The sequence below is a fragment of the Episyrphus balteatus genome, chromosome 3 (genome assembly GCF_945859705.1).
Source record: "Episyrphus balteatus chromosome 3, idEpiBalt1.1, whole genome shotgun sequence".
In the NCBI taxonomy this organism is placed as follows: domain Eukaryota; kingdom Metazoa; phylum Arthropoda; class Insecta; order Diptera; family Syrphidae; genus Episyrphus; species Episyrphus balteatus.
This window is the reverse complement of record NC_079136.1, coordinates 2,189,282-2,211,902: the sequence shown is the minus strand read 5'-3', so window position 1 is coordinate 2,211,902 and position 22,621 is coordinate 2,189,282. Positions and strand designations below refer to the sequence as shown.

General features: G+C 28.6%; 1 protein-coding gene across 1 annotated transcript in view; it reads right to left on the bottom strand.

Annotated features, from left to right (window-relative positions):
* Positions 1-12,316: 12,316 nt before the first annotated feature.
* Positions 12,317-22,621, bottom strand: part of LOC129916400 (uncharacterized) — a 47,636-nt gene continuing 37,331 nt past the window's right edge. Inside the window, exons 5-8 of the mRNA XM_055996315.1 lie at positions 16,589-16,616; positions 16,396-16,480; positions 12,631-12,849; positions 12,317-12,535 (exon numbers count right to left, since the gene is read on the bottom strand). Of these exons, the coding sequence (XP_055852290.1) occupies positions 12,330-12,535; positions 12,631-12,849; positions 16,396-16,480; positions 16,589-16,616 (538 nt within the window). The 3' untranslated portion in view covers positions 12,317-12,329. The remainder of the gene's footprint in view (positions 12,536-12,630; positions 12,850-16,395; positions 16,481-16,588; positions 16,617-22,621) is intronic.

Here is a 22,621-nt window from a genome sequence, read left to right as displayed (position 1 = left end):
ATTAGTTAAAAGCTACGACTGGTAGAAGTTGGGAGATTTTTGCAAACTTGTAGATACAACTCGACAAGTGGTCGTGACGTCATATGTAGGTAAGTATCTATTCGATAAATTGTGTTCTATGTTGTTGTTGTGTATCTATTGCTAAAGAAAAAAAAAAAAAAAAACTTTAAAACGATACAACTGGCACAGTCACCAAACACAGTATACCGACGACGAGAATGAGAGTACGAGAGTATCTTTGAAGTTCGATTGTCTGATTAGGTTGAGGAGAAGTATGAAAGAAATATACAAAAAATCGTGAGTTTTCTTGGGTTGATGTTAAATATTCTTATAAATATGACTATAGTCTGTAGCGGCCTTTGCAATGGAGTGTAGGAAGTATATTGACACAAAGACATATAGTTAAATTTAACCCTACTTACTTGAGACTTTGACTTGACTCATCAACATCATCATCATTATTATCAAACCGCAATAAAAAAAAATGTATATTATCTGGTCCACTGGTGGGTACGTGTATATCTTGGTCTTTGGTGGTTTTGTGAGTGACAATTCAATGAAATCAGCTGAGTTAAGTAATTTAAGTCATACATTGTAATTTAGATAGATTAAAATAAATTGATTTTATGATTTGTATTTGCTGAGTTTATATATTTTAACTATAGAAAATTGAGAGACACAATGCACTTTATTTGATTTGTAGAATATTGTTTAATTAATCTTCAATAAGTAGAAATTACTTGATGTCCTGGAAAAGTAATTGCTAGGAATATTTTATCTAGGTTAAAGTTTTACATAGAACAGATTTAAAAGGAGTTTAGAAAAATATATCCTCAAATTTTTGAGAAAATAACTGATATCTTATGTTGTTTTCGATTGGTTTCACTCAAGAATTGACACATTCTAAAATGGAACAGGTCAAATCGCTTCCACTCAATTCTATTTTTATTTTATTTCTGTGAAATTTCAAATGTCAAATATTTTTAATTTTATTATTTTTTTTTTTCTTGCAAATGAAAATCATGGCGTTAGAGTTGGAAAATTATAAACTAATGTTCGAAAAAGTGGTCATTTATCCATTATTGTATGAATTTTTGATTTATAATTAATTTAAATTTCAGAAAACAATAAATTGTTGAATCAAAAACAAAAAACATTGATTGAGTGTTTTTTTTTTGACATGTGAGTGAATTCCGATTTGAATTCTGATTTGAAATCGAGAAGAGAATTTCTCTTCTCAGAAGCGTTCTAGCTGTCAAATTCGAGCGAATAAAACACTATCAGAAGGCTTCTGAATGATTCCGGACGCTTCCGGAGAGCCAATCGAAAACGACATTAATGTCTCAAACAAATTTGACATTCTGTATCACTTATTTTGAATATAGTGAAAAGGCACGAATATGTATACAAAAAAAAAGGGATCGGGTCAAAATTCTGGCTTCAAAATTCTGCTTTTCAAAATTCTGCTTTTTCAGCGAAAATTCTGTTTTTCAAAATTCTGCTTTTTTTCTATTCTGTTTTTCAAAATTCTGCTTTTTAAAATTCTGCTTTTCAAAATTCTGCCAGCATTATATTTGAACAAAAAAAATTCTGCTAATTCTGTTTTTTTTTTTATAGCATATGCGCTGGCTAAAGAAAAATACACCTCATCAATGTAATTCAACATTGGTACTTTCCTAAATTTTTTTATTAAGTGTCGCAAATATTTTTTGAAATGCATATACTGACTTTCTTTCAAATAAAATATGCATACTAATTGGAACCGATGTTGTATATTCCTTTTCTTATTCAAATTTTTGAATATTCATCTTTATTTGATAAATTAATAAATTTTTAGTTATCTTCGGAAATGTTTAATATTAAAAACCTTCTCTTAATATTTTCAAATTTATTCATTTATAAAACAAAAATTAATTCGCATTTAAAAAATGACAAATTATGTGTGTAAGTAATCAAATAAGCAGATAATTTTTCAAAAAGATGATTTTACAGAATTCTGCAAAAAATTAAAAAAGGGTTTGGAAAATGTTTTTTATTTTTTAATTTTTGCAGAATTTTGAAAATCAGAATTATGAAAAGCAGAATTTTGAAAAACAGAATTTTGAAAAACAGAATTTTGAAAAGCAGAATTTTGAAAGCAGAATTTTGTTAAGCAGAATTTTGAAAGCAGAATTTTGACAAAAGAATTTTGACCCCGGCAGAATTTTGACCCCAACCCATTTAAAAAAAAAATACTTTCAATTTTTTTCAAAAAAATATTGATACAGTTAAAAAATACCAAAAATATTATTAAATGAACTATTTTTTTTTGTTAATCATTGTTTGTTTATGAAATATTAAATATTTTTTTTTAAAGTCCTCAACATAATTATTTATTACATTACATTACATATTAAACTAGTCTGAAGATAAATCTCCGGACTAGAAACACTGCAGCTTCGGAATCTAGGTCCATTTTGCTGATACAACACAAGACATTAATACAACACAGAAAGACAAAGAGAGAAAGAACGAGAGAAGAACATACAACACTGAACTACGTGGCACAGAGGAGGAGACATAGTTGAAAATTGTCTCATGTTATCGCACAGGTGGCTTCAGTTAAGCTGGCGATTTAGAAAAAACTTCTGAGCCGACCGCTGGGTTTGAACCCACGATGTCTGGCTCTGAAGTCATCCATCTATTCCTCTGTGCCATGGCCACCTGCAATTATTTATAAGATTGGAGATTTCCACCAAATTTTCAATTACACATTTTGTATGAAAAAATGGTTCACCATGGTGTATACGTAACATTTTTTCGTAAACAAAATTTAAACAAATAGTCAAAGCCATCTTGACCGACATTATTAGTATTATTTAATGATTATTATTGAAAAGTAAGAAGAAAGGTAGGCCTGAAATCTCCTAGTACATATAAACAAATTCATAAACACCAGCATTCACTTAGCTTCAGCAATAGAACAATACAAAACTGGGAGGCTTGCCGGTGAAACCGACAGGCGGATCACTAGTCTGAAGCAAGTACGTGGGAGAGTAATTATGATCCCCTTGACATCAAGATCGTAACAGCGCAGCGCCGAGATAAAGACAGAAGAAGATTAATAGGGATGGGAAAAACCGACCGACGACGCGACGGGACAAAAAACTAAAAACCCTCAAAACTTGCATTCCCTCTCTCAACTAACTATTATATATTATAAATTTTAAATTTTAAAAAAATTTCTCAAAACTTCTACTAAGAGTGAGTTAAGGGTGATTTTGTTCACTAGAAGTTGAACATAACTTGGGGATTTTTATCTTCAACTTCTGAATTTTGTTTTGTTCACGCAAAGTTGACGTTTTTAACTTTCGATTTCAAACTCGAGAGTTGATAAACTTTCGGTTTTCTCAACTTCCGGAAAAAGTAGAAGTTTGCCAACCAAACTTGAGATTTTGCTTCAAAATTATTTTTTTTTTTTAATTTTCCTGTCAAAATTTAATTTTGCTGTTATTGTGAAAGCAAAATTAATGTTCCAAAGTAACGAAGTTTCGAAAAATAGGCCTATTCTTTTAAGAGAAATCGATACAAATGTTGCGCCGCTAATTTTAAGAGCAAATTCATAAACATTCATTTTTAAACAAAACAAAAACCAAAACAATTTTTAAAAAATTGAGAGAATTGCATTATATATTTTCTTATGTATTTCAATAAAAAAACTTTAAATAAAAACATTCTATTCACGAAAATATACAAATATACAATATTTTCTGGTGGTATCGATCGATGCAATAAGGAATTTTTCAGGTTTTCTTTAATGATTTTTTGATAAAAATTTCTGTTTAAGATTACTGTCGACGAGGCGGACGCTAAAATGTTTTCACTTCCATCCAATTACATTTAATTCAGTTCAGTTATTACGCATTTTATATTTTTTTTTTTAAATTAACCATGAATTCGAATGCTGAAATTAATTTGATTTGGATTTTAGACTTTTGAAAAATTCGTCATTTTGAACACTAGCAATGCAAAATAATACACAAACTTTAATAAAATTCTAACCGATGACGTAAAACATTCAAAATATGATTATAAACTGTCAATATTTTTGTTTGTTGTCACAAATATCCCAGGGATATTTTAAAAACTAAAAGTTAGCCAACTTTTGTTTTTTAAACTCAAGAGTTAAGAAAAAAATAGTGAACAAAATAGATTCTCAACTTTTGTTTTAACTCTCGAGTTTGAGTCAACTCTCAAGTTTGTTAACTTGAGAGTTTGCTTCAAATTGAGCAATAGTGAACAAAATCGCCCTAAGAACTCTTATAACGAAATCAAATTAATCAATAATTCCATGTTTTATAAAAACACAATTTCTTAATTTTTTTTTTCAGAGCAACACCCTGAAAAAAATTTGTATGGTGTGATACAGGTTAATTTAAAAACTTGCCGTGTTATTGCTCTTTTAAAAAATGTATAAAAGTTTCCAAACTTGAAGTTAGAACAAAAGATATTACAATTTAAATGCAACAAAACAGGCCTTTTCAGAGAAAAATAACAAAGAAAAATAAACACATTTCCTCGACTGTTGTTTGTTTATTTCTTTTTGAATAAAAGCCTCGATTTTTGTTGGTTATTTTACTCTGAAACCCCCTGTTTTTTTTGCATTAAAATTGTAATATCTTCCGTTCTAATTTTAACTTTGGAAAACTGCAATAACACGGCAAGTTTTTAAAATAATAAACCAGTATCACACCATACAATTTTTTTTTTCGGGATGTTCCTCTCAAATAAAAGCAAGAAAACTGCACAAAAGCTGCATTAAATCGAAAACCGTAAGGATTTGGGATGAACAAGTTAACAAATTCTGAGAGTCATTAGGTTGGCCTATCAGCATATTGCGTTTGATCCATTACTTTTGGGACACCCTGTATACATAAGTCCATGTAGAAAAAAACGACTAGAAACCGTATCTCTTTTCTAAATAAAATATTAGATGTGTGAGTTTCTATTTTTGCAAAAAAAAAACGACTAATTTGTTGTATTTGATTTAAAAAATTGACATTTTTTGAAAAGCATGGAATAACGACTCATATTTGTCAAGTTTCAAGCTCTAGAAAAAGAAATATCAAAAAGAGCTTAAAAATATCTAAAAAAAGTAAACATATTTTCTTTTTTTATTCTCTATTTGAAACTGCTTTCTTTCCTTTTTTAAAAGACATATTAAAAATAAGAAAAAAAAATACAATAGAAGTTTAGACTGGTCTCAGTTTTCAAAAAATTTATTTTCCAATAAGAAATTTGCCCTATATGTGAAAGAATTGATAAGATTTCAAAACTTTTGTATTTTTAATTAATTTCTTAAAAGATTTTTATGTGGAGCTAGCTAATTAGCAGTTTTGCACTCCAGGCCGACGCCGATATAGTACATGAAATTCTTGACTAACCGTTAAAATTGTTCATTAAAAATGCATTAAACAAGACAACAAATTATCGCTGACTATACACAAACAAAGCTGGGAAGTTGACTATTCATTTTCTGTAAAAATAATGCTCTCCCTGTGACGAAGCCTTTATTGGTAAAGTAAATTTAAATCATTATGAATTTATATAAGTTTTTTTTAAGAAGTTACGTTACGCCATACAACAATTTTTCAAACAAGAATTTGAAAAATATTCGTAAAATGTTATTTCTTTATTTTTTTCTTTCTAATTGTCCTCAAACACTTTCGTCTTTAATTTGAATTTAGAACTGTTTATTTTGAAGGAACTTTTCAAACTACTGCATACTTACCACAAAAAGCTTTGTTTAAAAAAAAAAAAAATAAACAACACAAATAAGTTTTAACCAAATTCTATATTTGGGGGTCTTTATTTGGCATTGGAACACATTTTCTCTGATTTGAATTTATTACAAACCAAGTTCTTGATTGCAGTAGTTGGTAGTTTTTTTTTTGTTTTTATTTAAATTTTTGTTTTTTGTTTCTTTTTACTTAAAGTATAGTTGATTGGCTACAATTTCACATTTTCTCTAAAATCTGAAATCCAACATAGGTGTGATGTACTTAATTTTTTTGTTTGTATTATTTTTTAAACAATATAATCACCTATGTTTAATGTATTATATGAAACAAACTACAGGGTACATAGTTACGTTTATATATCTATCTTCGAATATCGCTGAAGTTTCGAAAACTTTTTTTTTTTGTTGTTGTTTAACTTAGACATTGCAAATTTATTTGTGTATTTTTTTTTTTTTTTATATATCTTCAAAGACACATTTAACAATTTTACTATTACATAGCATCTATATGTATATATAATGTATATATATATATAACTATGACCATACACACTGTTTGTTGTTACATCTAACATTTATTTTACAATCTCGAGTAAATTTTTTTTTTTTAAATTTATTATTTCAATAAATTTAATGTTATTGATGGTTTGCCATTTTTTTTTTTTTTGTTTTGTTTGTCATTAAAACATTAATTGACAATTTAATTAAAGATGTTTTATTTTTTGTTACTGTTTCATCGATATTTTTGTTTATGATAAATTGTCTCGAACTACAAAAATCTCAGCTTGACATTTATAATCTCGAAAATAATTTCAAGTGCTCCAAAGTTTCGAACATGAAGTTACACAATCTTAAATAGAAGAACCTGAAAAATTCCTCAAAACTCCTGTGGAGATCAGTTGCCGATGACCAGCCACCAGTGGAGGAAGTACCGTTTTTTCAGTTTGAAATTTCGACATGGTTGGCCTTAAAAGTTCTTACTTTTTTTGTAAGTATCGTAGAAATGTGATTGAATCGTCATATAAAAGGTGAAATAATAAGCTTTCACACGATATAAAATTTATTATAGGTTGTAATTTAAAAAAATGGATTAAATGGTGTAACAAGAGAAAAAAGATTGATTTTTGCTTGCTTTTTTTTTTGATGAAAACTGATTGGGTTCTTTTTGTAGATATTGTGGTGGTCGATACAAATATTTTGAACTGAAACAATAAGCTTTCAGATGATATAAAATTTATTATAAGTTGTCATTAAAAAAAAAATCATTTGTGCAATTCAAATGTGGTAGAAGTTAAACCTTAAAAAATCATTTTTCTTGAAAGAAAAAATCGAAAAAATCTAACTTTACTCCATCACCTTTAAATTCATTTTTATATATGAAAAATTATTTTTTAAGGTTTCACTTCTACCACGTTTGAATTGCACACAGGATTTTTTTTCTCACTATTTCATTTCTCTGGGTAGACATTAGAAGTCCAAAAAATATCGGTTCACTAAATGGGATTAAGTCGAATACGAAAAATGTTTCTTAAGAAGGATATTACATCCATTCAGGACAGTTTTGAAGGCCCCTTATCTATCGTTTCCCTGTCTCTTAGAATTGGTTTGCCCACTTTATTAAGAAAGGTTGAACCCAATTTTGGCAAGTGTACCCAAAATCGCAACCAAGTTGTTCGGCAACATGATCGTTTTTGGGTCATTGTGTATTCTAACAACCAAAATTGTTAAAAATGACAATACTGTAATAATTGTAATACTACTTTATCCTGGCTTTAGAACCAGGATTTATGACTTTTGACCATACCTTTTGTTATGAAGCCTCTGGATTATTTTCTTTTGATGAGAAACCTAAAGTTGATGGTTGACGGAAGAGTCACCAAAAAATACATTCATACTTAAAAAAAAAATGGTTTTTGGACGACATTAAAGTATCCTTGGGGATTTTACTTTTCAGCTAGGATTTTAAATAGACAATATATTTTTTATCTAAAAATCGATTTTATGTATTCATGCGGAACTTTGTAAACATTTGATTTTCGAGAATTCATTCATTGCTCATTTAAGCTTTGGTTTTCGAGATTTTGGTTGTTTAAATTGTTGGTTTTCAAGATACATCGTGCTTGACCCATTTACTTGATTTTTTTAAATGCTAAATATATTTTTTTAATTTCTTATTTTTTTTTTTATTTCATTTTGTTTTTAGTTTAAACATTGTGTGGCAAGACATATTTAAAAAATAATCGTGTATACGTGTTTTCAATATTTAAATAAAGTCTTTTTTTTTTGTTTTTTAAAATTTTTGTAATGCAGCTTATAAAATTAATTAGATAAATATTTAACATCTAGACATATCGGCACGCTTTTTTTAGTTTACATTTATATAGTGTTTTTTTTTCTTTTTCCATTTATATTTTTTTTTTGTTTATATAATACGCTTGTGGGTTTGTTTGGTTTGTTTTTTTTTTTTTTTACTCGAAATTATCTATGCAGAATTAAAATTTTACCGATTTGCAAGATATCTTAACATTTTGCATTAATTTTTCTAGGTTTACATTTTACATTTAAGTATATATATATTTTGTATAATGTTATTTTTTTTTGTTTTGTATTTTACAAAATATCTCTTATAGACTTGGAGGGGTGGTTCAATTTTCTGAGAATTTAAGAAAACTTTTTTTCATTTTTTTAAAATATAAGTACGCACGTATATGTACCTTGTACCTATATACATTACATACCTAAATTTAATAATTTTTTATAATTTTTTGTTTTTTTTTTTTATTTAAAGAATTCCCTTGATTGTTATATTGGTGAGTTGTGCATTATGTGGTATTTTTGGCACATTATTATGGCATACACTTAAGTATATTTTACATTATAGGTAAAAGTTTTGTTTTTTTTTTTTTTTTGTTTAACAAAACAAAAAACAAATTAAATACAATAATTTACAATTTAATTATGTATTAAAATATTTTCTTTTTTTTTTGAAACAAAAAAAAAAAGTTCAAAAATATATTTTGTATAAGAACTTGTTTTTGTTTTCGTTATTTTAACCAGTTTTTTTTTTTTTTATTGGAATGTGATTTATATATACAATAATCACGAATTTTATTCAACATTTTTTGCAAATTGGTGTTTTATTCTTACATTGAATTTAAAAATTTTTGTGTAAGTATAAGTATGTAGTTTTTGTATATAAAAATGATACATGTTTTTAATGGGATATGAAAAAAAAAAAATAAATAAAGAATTGAAACAAAAATATCCTCAAAACTGTATTAGAATTTGAACTTGTTGAGTGAAGCTTCTTCTTGATGTCCTGGTCTTAAAATTTTTTACTGAATGTTAACACAGTATTGTATTATTTTGCATTTTCAACCTACAAGATATTAATAGTTTATTAAGAGATTTATATTTTGGCTCGAAATTTTGAGTGAAAAATTGATCCAAAAAATTTCAATAAAGATTTTTTTTTATCATTAAAACGTTTCCGCCAGGAGTTCACTCATAATGAAAGGTGTTAGACCTTGGATTTACAAACATTGGTATATTGTTCATATTTAATGAAAAAAAATCCAAAATTTTGAGAACAAAGTTCAAAAATTGCCAAATTTTGAACCTCTTGTTATGCTATTCATAGTTCGTTTTTTTTTAATTAGGACAATTTTGACTTAAAAATGAATGTATTCAAATCTTGGTATTTATTTCGGTAAACCAAAATGGACTTTTCTTATAGAATTCAATATTTTAATTTTAATCCAAAGTAAAAAAAAATAAAAGAAATTCCAAGAAAAATTTTCAGTTGTGTTCAACATTTAATCTTTAATTTTTTATTTATTCATGTTTTTTTTAATTTTAGAGGAAAAACACTCAATTTTTTTAAAGAAAATAAATTAGAAAGTTGTCACAAAATTGGAACTTATTAAAAAAACTTAAATAAATATGGTCCTCCTCGGTTGCTAGTAAAAATCAACAATTTGTATTGCCAACGCAAAATCAAACACAAGATGCAGTTGATTTTATCATGGGTTTTCTTTGAGTTTATCTATTTGTTTCCTCTAGTTTAAATTCTATAATGCTTCAGCCTAAAATATAATATTTCTTCACGCTATGTTCTTGAATAAGTTTTAGTAATAACAAAAAATAAAAAAAAGATTATATAATGTTTTAAGATTTTATAATATTAAATTAAAATTTAAAATTAAATTATTTGACATTCTTTTGATAATAATGCATGAATGAATGAAAATGCTTTTTATTTACTCTTTTTAATACTTTGACGAATATTTTCTTTATAAATAAATCATTTTACGTACGCTTCTATGTGTAATAAAATGTTTGTGTACATTTTTCTATAATGATTTCGCTTCAATAAAAATAATGCAATTTTTTTTTAAATTTTTTTTTAATGTTTGCCAGAAAACATCTAAACATATAAATATATATAAATGCACTAATTTGCATATATTTTTTTTCTTGTGTTTTTTTTCTATTTTTTTTTTCTTGACATATAAATATATCTATAATTATATTTTTTTTTATTATTATTACATCTAACATCACATTTAAAAATCCTAAGGGCTAATACAATTTATATCTCTGTTCTTTTTTTGTTTTTTTTTTTGTGTTTGTTTTTTTTTTTTGGTTTTCTTTGAAATTCCATTTATTTTTAATAACATTAATCTAAGTTTATTTTTTTGTTTATCATTTATAATTATAATATAATATAACTCCATTGATTGTGGGCGAAATTCTCAGTTCAGTTCAATAAAATATCGATGCTATCGAATGGATGAATATCCCGCTCATTTAATGAATTTTTATGTTTTTTTTTCAATGACAAAAACCGTTTTTTTTTTTTTTGTTAATATTTAATGCTGTGAACACTCAAATGTTATGAATTTCATCTTTATTTTAACATTTTTGATACTATTTTTTTTGTATTTTTTTTTATTGAAATTGCAAATTAAAATAGTTTCGGTAGTTTGTTTTTGCTAAGAAGTAGGTAATTTTGCAAAACTAAATTATTTTCTTACGGAAATATTAATTTTTAACGAAGGTTAAGAATGTTTTGTTCAAAGTTAGTTGCAATGTCGTTTTTATTAATATAAGTATTGTATTTTAATTCTAGAAATGAGCCCATCAAGGTAGAAATGCAAGAGTGAAATATCACGACAGGCAGAGAAATTTTAGGATTTGCAAAGTAAATTTCTGCGAAAGTTCTACTCTTTATTTGAATCATTTTTCATATTAAAATCATCCAAAAATCGCAAAATAGTAACTATATCTTTAGAACGATTGCGAAAGCCCATTATGTATTTTAAAATAAGCAAATCATGAAAAAAGTTGCGCAAATTATTTTTTGCAATGGAATATTACGCTCAAAGATTATGACTTTCAATGCAGAAATAATTCATTTGCAAATCGCAAATAATGAACACACTTGCGCAAATCATATGTGACATATGCAAATATTATGCAAAGCACCCTAACTTGTGTGTTTCAATCCAGAATAATGTCAGTATTCATTGGAATTATTTTCTGTTTTGTAGTCTGAATGATTGCAAACAGAAGAAGTTTTAAAATCGCAGTGGAAATTACCCATTTTCCCAAAACACAAACAAGAAACCCGTTTAAAGGTTAATGTCATGTTCGCAGATTTACCAACAATTTTGTAAAACAGGATCAACATTTTGCAAAAGGTTGTGAAATGCTACTCTTCTGCACAGTCAAAACACTTTTGCTGATAAGTAGACAGATTGTTGATTCCATTAACGAATCGTTGCAAAGACATTTTTGAGATTCAAGTAATAAACCGGACATTATTTGAGAGTACCTTGATAGAGATAATAACCCCCTTCGCAAAAAGCTTGCAAAATTTCGCATTAAGGCAGCAAGAAAGTTGATTTCATTTACGAGTACCATAATCGCAATTATTTTGAAATTGTCTTCTTCATATGTGAACATTTTCGCAAATAGGCTTCAAAATTTGGTCTTCTGTTTGCGAAGGCAAATACAAAGGGACTTAAGAGTATTTAATACAGTATAATGTAAACCTAAATTACTATATATAGTATCTAGAAATGAAAGCTCCGAAATTCAGTTCAGTTTGCGAACAAATGCGAAGTCCTAAATTTCGGCGAATACAGCAAACAAACAACTATGACGGACTCATTTTAAATCAAATTTATAGTCTCAATGTTTAAATAAAATTTGCAAACTTAAAAGCAAACAAAAATAAAAAAAAATGTATTTAAAATAAAATGATGTATATATTTGTATTTATTTATGTATTATGTACCCGTATCATTAAGCGTTAATAACTTTTCAGTAACTTTTCCCAAAAAACACATTTATAAAAATATACATTACGTTGATTTTAACAAATTTTTAAAATTAAAAAATATTTGCGTCTATTTTACGTTAAAAATATTTCATTATTTTATTATATTTTTTTTATTTTTGCTATAAAATGAATCCGAATTATTTGTGCATTTTTTTTGTTTCTTATTAAATTTTTTGTTATTATTTTTTCTAAAAAAAAATAAAATTAAAAAATAAAATCGCCGCAATCCATGGCATAGTCGAAATCTTCACCGCCAAGATCTTCTACACCTGTTGAATGGAAATCGAAACCACCAATGTCGGTGTGATAGATTGCTCCATTGCAGGCTACAGCATCGACCAAATTGGTGCAGTGGGTGGTCGGTAAGGCATGAAGGGTAAATGTGTCTTCGCACTGGGACCATGTTAAACCTGACAGAAAAAAGAGAATTTTTAAAAAGGATTCAAGATTTCAGACGTAAGCAACACCCAATTTTTGTCCCAAAATTTTAATTAACTTAACTTACCGCCACTCCAAACACCATTGGGCAACGTAGCCCAACCCCAGCCATGTCCCCATGGTAGGACACAAGCTAATGACGCCTTGGAGTCTGGTTTTTTACTTAAAACCGCTACAGCTGCATCGCTCTTAACTAGAGGATTCTGGACCGGAACTGGTGCTACCGCTTGTGCTTGCGAGCCTTGTGATTGCTTTTTTCGGGCTTTAACTTCGTTTGCAGTAGCCGCTATAAATTACAAGAAAAAATAAATAAGTAAAATTAGTGAATCTTATTCTATTCTCGCAAGTACTATCGTGAGAGAAAAAATCCTGGAAACTTGAATTAAAATTGCATTGGTATTTCGGTATGGGTACCAAATTTTATTTTTCAATCATATTTTTTTGACAATATGCGTTTTGTTAACATATAAAATGGAATTCTTTAATTTTTACTATGATTTTATTAAACATAGCAGTAGCAAAAACATGGGCCACATCAAGTCACAATGCAAGAAATCAAGAAAGAAGCACCGAATAAATGCAAAATCATCAAATTAAGCTTTCGTTTCTAAACTACTGAGTAAAACATTGAACTTCTTACGGGCGATGATCAATTAGAAACATCTATGAATGCATGAAAACAAATACAAGAAGAGCATCCATAAAGTTTATCCTTGACTCATGTAGCACTGAGTTCATGGCAAACAGCCATTCAAATGTTAATGAACTGAGGGATTATTGAAGATATTGATATTTTTGTTACAAAGAAGAATGTGAAGTTAAAAGCCAAGAAACACGTGGTGAAATTCTGTTGAAAACGTTCAAAAATTGTGACATAAAAGTTATCAGAGATATGTTACTTGTAAAAGGCTTTCAGTGCTATTTGTTGTGTCAGGCAAATTACCCGACACACTTAGACCCTTATGGATCCATTGTGATTAGGGATGGGAAAAAACCGGCCGGTTTCGGTTTTTTTGCTTCGGTCAACCGGTTTTTTCGGTTTTTTGTCCTCGCGGTTTAAACCGGTTTTTACATAAAAACGGACAAACCGAAAAAAAATGGGCTGAAAAAAACGTTTCAAAAAGTTTTTTTTTTTGGTTGACAAATTAGGTTCATTTTTTTGTACTCTCAGGCAAAAAAAACCGAAAACCGGTTTTTCCAAAAACCGGTTTGTTGGCCCGTTTTAAAACCGGTTGGTTTAACCGAAAGGAAAAAAACCGGAAAAACCGAAAACCGGTTTTTGTACTAACAACCGCCATCACTAATTGTGATACCACAAAGGACTAGCAAGTTAGGAACTCACTAGCCGAAGTAATTTCGTTACTTTCAATAATAATTTCCTAACACTCAATTTTTCAATAGCCAGATAAACCCCAGTTAAGGCTTATTCCTAAGAATAAAAGTTTTTTTTATACCTATTTACATTTATTTTTCTGATAGTCTAACTGACGATTGAAAAATCAGGGCTAAGAGCGACAACGATTTATTCATCCAACAAAAGAGCGAAATATTAGAAAGCTTTCAAAAGTTTGCTGCCAGAGTGCAGAAACTTAACATGGTTGTAAGGTTGCAAAATTAAAAGTAAATAATGGTGGCTAGTATGATTCAATTAAATTTAAGCAGTTCTGCAGAAATAGGGAGATTCAGGTGATTTAGACACTACTCTTTAAACTATAAACTGAATTGAATTTGGTGCGCAGATGCGCAGTCCTACAATTACTAGGTTTGAACAAAAATCTGTTAAGTGTATCATTATCAACAAAGTCGAAAATTTATATGTTAACAGTGTTCCTCTTACCATTAGTGAGGCGAAAAATGTAATGCTAAGTTCAATCAATTGTTGTCGAAAATTGGTTTAAATGATGTTTGTACACGAGGCACGAAAGTGGTGTTATTTTGTTGTATGTGGATGATTTGCTCGTTGTGTGCATCGATAAGCGAAAAATTATTATAAAGAATTTACTCAAGAACGAACTCGAGATGACCGAACCGACACGTCGAAAAAAAAAACATGGAAAAACAATAACTCTTAGCCAAAAATAATGCTTCAGCAATGTTATTCAAGAACAAGTTTGGCTAGAGTGATTGAAAGGGCGTAGAAACTCCAATAGAATAAGAACTGAATCTTGACCAGGGAAATCCAAATAAACTTCCTGACGTTTCATACAGAGAATTGATTTGTTGTTTGTTGAGAATTGATTTACATATTTGTGTTTTGCAATTTTGAAATATTTTAAGTTGAGATTTCGCAAGCATTTCGTTTTTCTGATGCAGACCGACGAAAAAATTAGTTTCGCATCAGCAGCGTGCTATGCTTAGTGAGGATTTGTTTTATTAGTCAAAAAAGGCTACTTTACATAAGTTTTCCCACTTCAATTGGTGTGCAAAAAAAAGCTCTGATATTCCAGATTAAAATATATTTATTAAGCCAAAGTAATGACATAACATAAAAACTCGAAACCTATACTCCAAGGAAGTTATAAGATTTATGCAGCAAGCATGTCCCCCAAGGGCTTTAGTTTTAAAACTTAAAAAAAACTTAAAGTTTAATCATCACTGGTCTGCAAGGAAATCCTCCTTTTAATAAAAGTATACTTTTCTAAAGGATTTTTGTATGCTGATTCCGAATCAGAATTGACCTAGCACGTCACATTTTTTAGATATTCCCGTTAGAAAATCTCAAAAACCCATTTTTTTTGCTGTTTTCGAAGAAATATTTTGGCATAATGTAATCTTTTTCAATTTAAATTGTTACGGTTTATACCAAAGAACTTATTTTTTTCTTTCAAATTCAGTTTCAATCTTCTCAATATCTCTTTTCTTCTCCGAGATATCTTAATTTAAGTAAGTTTAGTAGATTTGGCATATCTTACGATAGAGAAACTGATCTCTAAAAATGAATATATCTTTCTCCCTAGAACAAAAGTATACTTTTCTAATGGACTTTAGTGTGTTCATTTTAAATCCGAGATATAGATATAGGTTTTTGAGATATAGTAGTTTTTTGAGATTTTCTAAAAAAAAACTTGATTTTGTCATACTTTAATGCGAATATCTTAAAATCTAGAGAGATTCTAACTCAACACATCAAAAACTATAAGAAAAGTATACTTTTGTTTCTAGGAGAAACAAATCTGAAGCCTTACAAGGCAGTTTATCGAATGCTTTATTAAAAATAAGATATTTATAAATAGAAAAATAGTATGTAAAATTACAAAACACGTAAAAACTTTAATTAATGTATTTTATTATGGTTTTCTTCACATATTTGACTTTTTAAATATATAATGGGCATTGATATTTTACATTTTCCTTTATTAAGGTACTTTTGTTCATGTAGGATTTACTAAAAAGTGAAGGATTTCGAAATGTCTGCTTTTTTTGTCAATTACCTAGTAATTTAAAAAATGATTAAAAATTAATCGATAGGTCATATTATGAAGAATAAGTCCTCTAAATTTGAGCTCAATGCGATAAATAGTTTTAAATTTATACAAGTTCAAATGAATTTAAAAGGGTGACTTTTTAGAAACTACCCACATTTTTCAAAAATCATTTTTCCAAAAATGGTACCCCTGATAGAATTTTTCTGAAACCAGATTTAGATTCAGGAAATTCTAATCTTTCATAATATCAAAAAATTATTTGAAGGAGAAATAAAAAGTTAAATTTTGCAGACCAGTGTCATCAAAGGAATGTATGTTTTAAATAAAAATTAAGAAGTTTTTCTAGAAATTACTTCAACTAAAAAAAAAAAAATAAACTAAAAATAACTTTCAACTCTTTTACTCACGTCGTATTCGCACTAAAGGTCTTCTTAAAACATTCATCAAATGTGGTTTGTCAACGACTAATTCAATTTGTGGTGGCGGTGGTAACTGTAAAAATAAAAAAAAAAAAAAAATAAATAAATAAAGAACAATTCAATCTTAAAACAAAATCTAATTGGTTTTTCAAAACAAACATAGCATAGTAACTACCCTTACCGTTTTTGTAATAGCCTTTATCCATTCACTGTAAAGAAAAAAACAAACAGAAAAAAAAGGAAAACATTATTTATTTCAATCAAAAGTTAGAAGATACAAAAAAAAAAACGGTCTTTATATAGAATTGGAGATATATATATTACTTATATAAGAAAGAGAACAATTGTCAAATGTATATTTACACATTAACTATACTTTCGAAAAGTATCTTATAGATACTGGAGAATTATATATAAAAATGGATACTCTGTAATTTAGTTCTTATTTTTTTTTTGCCTTCTCTCTAAGCAGTTTGGGTTTCTTCTATTAAATAAACGGATAATCGTACTTTGAAATAAGAGGACTCCCATTAGATAAAAATAAAGTTTTCCCATTTTTCCATTTAATACACTTCCTTTGCCACAACTCCGCCCGCAGTCGCTTCGGATACGTTCCTACCTATTCATCCGTCCTTAATTCAACAAATGGCTGCCAACTTAAGAAAATTCAATTTTATCGTTTTATTATTTCTTTCTTCGGTTGCCCTTGACCCAGTCTTATTAAAATGTGTCAAGGACCTTATTTCGTCCTGTAAAATAAAAAAGTTTAAAAATACATTTTCCCATAGTGGCAACCATGCAACCATTCTATTCTAGGCAGAAGAAGAAAATTGTCATTAGAAATCGGAACGAGAACGACTAACAATCATTATCCCTATTCGTATTCGGTCACACACAGCTAAAAGTCCAATCTCTAACCCCCCAGCGCCCCAGCCCATCCAGCAGCAGGGCCAACAAATAGATAGAATTCAATTCTTGTTTTGTTCTCCTAATCCCATTCAACCTTTGACTATCAATAAAAAAAAATAGAAAAAAAGATACAAAACAACAATAACAAAAAAAAAGAAATAAATAATTTACAGCGAGAAGAGACAAAATCAGGAGGCTTTGTGTTGTGGAGGTGGCGGGTGGATGGCGGTGTTCCTTGCTAGAAAAAGTATAGAAACGGCGGCAGTGTGGCTGTCCCCATTTTTCTGTGTGTAATTACACAACGGTCTTCAAACGTCCCCGAGAAGGACTCTTGTCTTTCATTTCAAGCTTTCATCGTTAATGTTATTCTCTTGAGTACGTTGGGAAAAACGTTTTTTTTTTTTCAAAAACGAAAAAAAAAAAATTATAATGCATTTTCGCTTAGCGGAGCATTTCATGAAGAGGACAAACCAAGAGTATAGGCATGTAGGTGGTATCTAAGGAGAAGGACAAAAACAACAACAAACACAACAAAAAAAAGGAACTCTAAATAAATAAGTTTTATGTATATATTCGTCTGTCATATAGGCCCGTTATTCCACCACCGTATAAGTATATTCCACCGAATGCATCTCACTGCATAATATTTTCCTGTCATTAAGAGCGGAGGAAAATTTATGTTCTGGATAAGAAGCAAAAAAAAATTCTTACGAATTATAAGGCGAAAGATACATTTTGATGGAATTTTCAAACGAGAAATAATCCAAGGGCAGTTCACCATACTAAAGTTTGCAGGGGCGGGTGAACCATAGTGTGTTACTCGATGGGCCCACACTTAAGATATTTTGCATTTAAGCATTCGCAAAATTCTTGAAAGAATGTTTTGGCGCAATTTTGTTACACTTTGTTAAATTTGGTTGTTTAAACAGAAGTTTGGTACTTTTTACCCACGGTCTTTGAGATCGATTAGGCTCTCAAAGTCATAAGAAAAATGATGCACCATTGTTATCCATGCGCAAAATTATATTAGAAGTTGTAGATCTTTATCATGCGAAGAACAAAAAGATTAGATTACATTTTTGGGTCTAGGTTAAAAGCGGGTGAGATGGCATATCTTTTTTGATTTTGGCATATTTTTCAAAGTAAACCACATTTCACATTTCTAACAATGCAAAAATGTTCTATATTCAATATCCAACGTATTATTTGTTTTACACAATTTTATATTTCTAATTTATATTTTTAAATTAATATAGCAAAAAAGTTTAAAAATCATCTCCCCCTATAGGGTGGGTGAGATGGTGCATGCGTTTGTTTAAGGTTTAAATTGCCACATTCATTGCAAAAATGGTTGAATGATGTGCAAGAGTCAAGCACCAATGCATGCCATATAATAGATTGCAACTGGTCGTCGTTTTCACAAAAATTTTAGAGTAAAAAGTGGATTTTCCTTTAAATTTTAAGCTAACTATTTAGTTTTTACCTGTTTTTTTAAGGTAAAAGAATGTTTTGTATGTCAACTAAGCAATATAAATACTAATTATGTCAATGCAAACGTTTAAAAAGTTCACTTACACTACCTCATTCTAAATTATGTGTTTTAATGAAAATTTGAACTTGGCTGAATTACTTAAAAAAAAATTCTAGTACGGAATGCGCCATTTCACCCGAAAAAAAACTGCGCCATATCACCTTTTTTCGCGTATAATTCCTATTCGTAAATCGTAAGCACCCATAAAAAGCAAAAAGAACTAGACCTCAGATTTCCCATGCAATGCATAATTATACTCTCTTGTATGTATTGGTGTATCAAAGGCATCTAAGATCCCAACGACTCACAAAATATCGGAACAATAAAAAAGAGCAAAAAAAAAAAATTCGAAAAAAATCATCACATGATTTGCTTTGATTTTTTTTTTAATTTTTTGTATCACAGACAAAGAAACATACTGCCTACTTCGATTTAAAATATTTAAAGAAAGTTACAAATATTTTTCATACATTTTTAGAGCAATAAATATACAAGATATTTAAAGTGCGCCATCTCCCCCGCCAAGCCATCTCACCCGCTTTTACCCTATCTCAAAGCTTGAAACCAAATTCTCACCACCTGACTATTTCTAAAGATATTTTGGTTCTAATTGAATATCTAGGCTCTAGTATATTTTCCATCGGTTTAGTGTAAATTTATTGTATTTAAAAGTAAATACAAATTGACAGTCAGTCAAATTCAAAAAAACCATTTATCGCTATTTTTAATAGATACGCTTTTGTTAGCTTCACTTGTAACTTACTAACTAAGAATAATGTAATAAAATCTTGCAAATAAATTTTGACCAACTTCCAATTACACGGTGCGACACTGAAAATACACCCGACAAATTGCGTAGTGTAGGCTGTTCGTATGGTCGAATAATGCATACAAATATTTTTGTTAAAATTTTGGAACCCTCCATTTTTTTTATATACAAAAAACCATTTTTACAGACTTTACGATGTAATCTATCAATATCTCAGTAATTCTCAATATGTTCTATGTTTTTGGAAAGAAGATTTCCAGACCTTTTGAATGATGTATATAAGTCTATTGTTTAAACAAATTAAGTGTAGGTTTTTATCCCATAAATCTTGAAAAAGTGATTTTTTTCTCAATTTTTTCAACTTTACCCAATTTTTTTTGCAAAATAAAACAAACAAAAAAAATTGGGTTAAGTTGAAAAAATTGAGAAAAAAATCACTTTTTCAAGATTTATGGGATAAAAACCTACACTTAATTTGTTTAAAATAATAAAACAAATTAAGTGTAGGTTTTTATCCCATCAATTTTTTCAACTTTACCCAATTTTTTTTGCAAAATAAAACAAACAAAAAAAAATTGGGTAAAGTTGAAAAAATTGAGAAAAAAATCACTTTTACAAGATTTATGGGATAAAAACCTACACTTAATTTGTTTAAACAATAGACTTATATACATCATTCAAAAGGTCTGGAAATCTTCTTTCCAAAAACACACCAAATCAATTTTAGTCTTGCATAAAGAGAGGTTTTGAAGTCTAATACAACCCAAGTCCAATTGAATTTACTTTCAATCATTATAAGACTAAAAGTAAAGTAAAAAATAAAATATAAAGTTTAGAAACTAAAAATACGCTTTTATTACGCACTAAATACTATACCTAAAATAATTTAATTGATTTATAGGAAATGGTAAGATCAAAAAGCGTAGAGCGCATTTTTGTTTCTTTCATGTACTTTCATACAGTTTTGAACAAAGCACTCGACGCTTTTTGATCGAACCATTTCCTATAATAAATTAAATTATTTTATAGTTTTTAGTGCGTGATAAAAGCGTATTTTTAGTTTAGTAGGTATATTTTTTATAAACAATTTTAAGATGCAAAATGAAAAATGAAACTTCGATTGCTTGGCAATACATACAAAATGGTACTAAAATGACACTAAAAATGAAACACCTAAAATAATAGAATTTCAAATCAATGTTAATATTACTTAAAGCGCAATTGTGGCTGCGATATCAATTTTAAGCATAACGCTGATTCCTATGACCTTCTTGTGACCTCTTACTGTAAATGCCTCAGTTTTTTGAGGCCTTTTGAGCAAATCTCGGAAAGAAGGATATATTACTTTGACACTTTCTGCTCTGCAAGATAACACTTCTAGATTCGATTCTAGTTCTGTGTTTTCACATTCCCTTGTAAACATTTTCACTTTTTCCATTTGTTTGGTCTAAAAAGCGGTTCGAGTTATAAAAAATTGTTACACTCATGTAACTTTGTTTTTGAATAAGAACCAAGGATAAAAAAAGGCTATACAAAAAAGGTGGGTGCAAAGGTGTTTTTTTCGCGGACAAGAGGGTGAATGTCAAAAATATACCTAGTGAAAAAATTGTTTATGGAATATGATCATATGACACATGTTTTTAAGGTATTTTTAATGCCTTTTAATGACATAAAAATAAAATCAATACGAGTGCTCTTTTGATTTATAAGTTCAAGTGACCTCAACTCCAAAAATTTATAAAGCGTTTCGCCCCGGTACGACAGTGGGCTCATCAGTTAGATCTGTCGTACCCTTACTAAAAATAATTTTAATAATTTTTATTATTTTAGTTATTTTTTCTTCGTTAGTGCTCTTTTGATTTCAACAGGAACAATATAACCGAAACCCATGTGAAAAACATGCTAAACTGATGAAATTCGTTTTAGATAAAGCGGTAACAAAGGATTCAAAAAGTTCTTAAAAATATTTTTGGTGAAAGGATGTTTTTTTTTTTTTGATGGGTTGAGTTATGTGTGAGAAAGGTATCGTAACAGCTGACATACATTTTATTAATTTTTTAAACTTGGTGAAAAAGTTTCATTTCTTTGAAGAGTTAAGAATCGAAAAAGTCTACAAAATTATCTTGAGTAAAAGGGTGTTTTTTTTTTTTAAATGATGAAATTCGGAATAAGTACAACAAAAACGTGGACAAAATTGTTGATGTGGTAACGTTTTTTTCTAGTTAAGGTACCATCCTCATTTAAAAAAACGGAACTATATTTTAGAGTTGCCTCACCAGGGTCTGCAAGAATTTCAACAATTTCTACATCTAAATCAAAAAACCATCCAAGACCCCAATCATTTTATGTTATCACCCACATCCTCATAATTTCAGTGGGTCCTTTAAACAAGTTTAAAGCGTCATTTAAAAATCAATCTTTGTTTATGGCACATTCCAACTCTTTCGGAACTAAAACCAAGGCAATAGGACTTCCCTGAAAAATGATGTTTTGGGTGAAAAAAAAAACACTTTATAGCTTGAAAATAAGAATCGTCATAGCAAGTTCCGGGGATATTTTTTTTCTTTAAAAAAAAATCATATTTATTATCTACTATTGATGCCCTTTCAAGTCATATAGGTCTCATTCGTATCGATGCTGTGATTTTTTTTGGGCATTCTCCTTTTTATATTTTAATTATTTCAATACTTTTGATTACATTTTTTGTACTAAAAATAAGATTTTGAATATAAAAATATTTGAATTAAAAAAACTAATATTTAAAAAACCGTTTTATTAAAGTCCCTTTGTATTGAAAAAGGTTTAATTTCACTCTTTGGCTTAAAAAATCCGTCAGTATCACGAATTAAAGTTAATTGCAGTAAATCACAGATAACTCTGATACAAATCGAGGACTATAAGATGTTAAAAGCTATGTTTGAAATTAAATGTGAAACTGGTAGAAATGAGGTAGATATCAAGGAAGTTATAGAGGTTTGTTAGTAAACAATTTCCGGGACCGACTT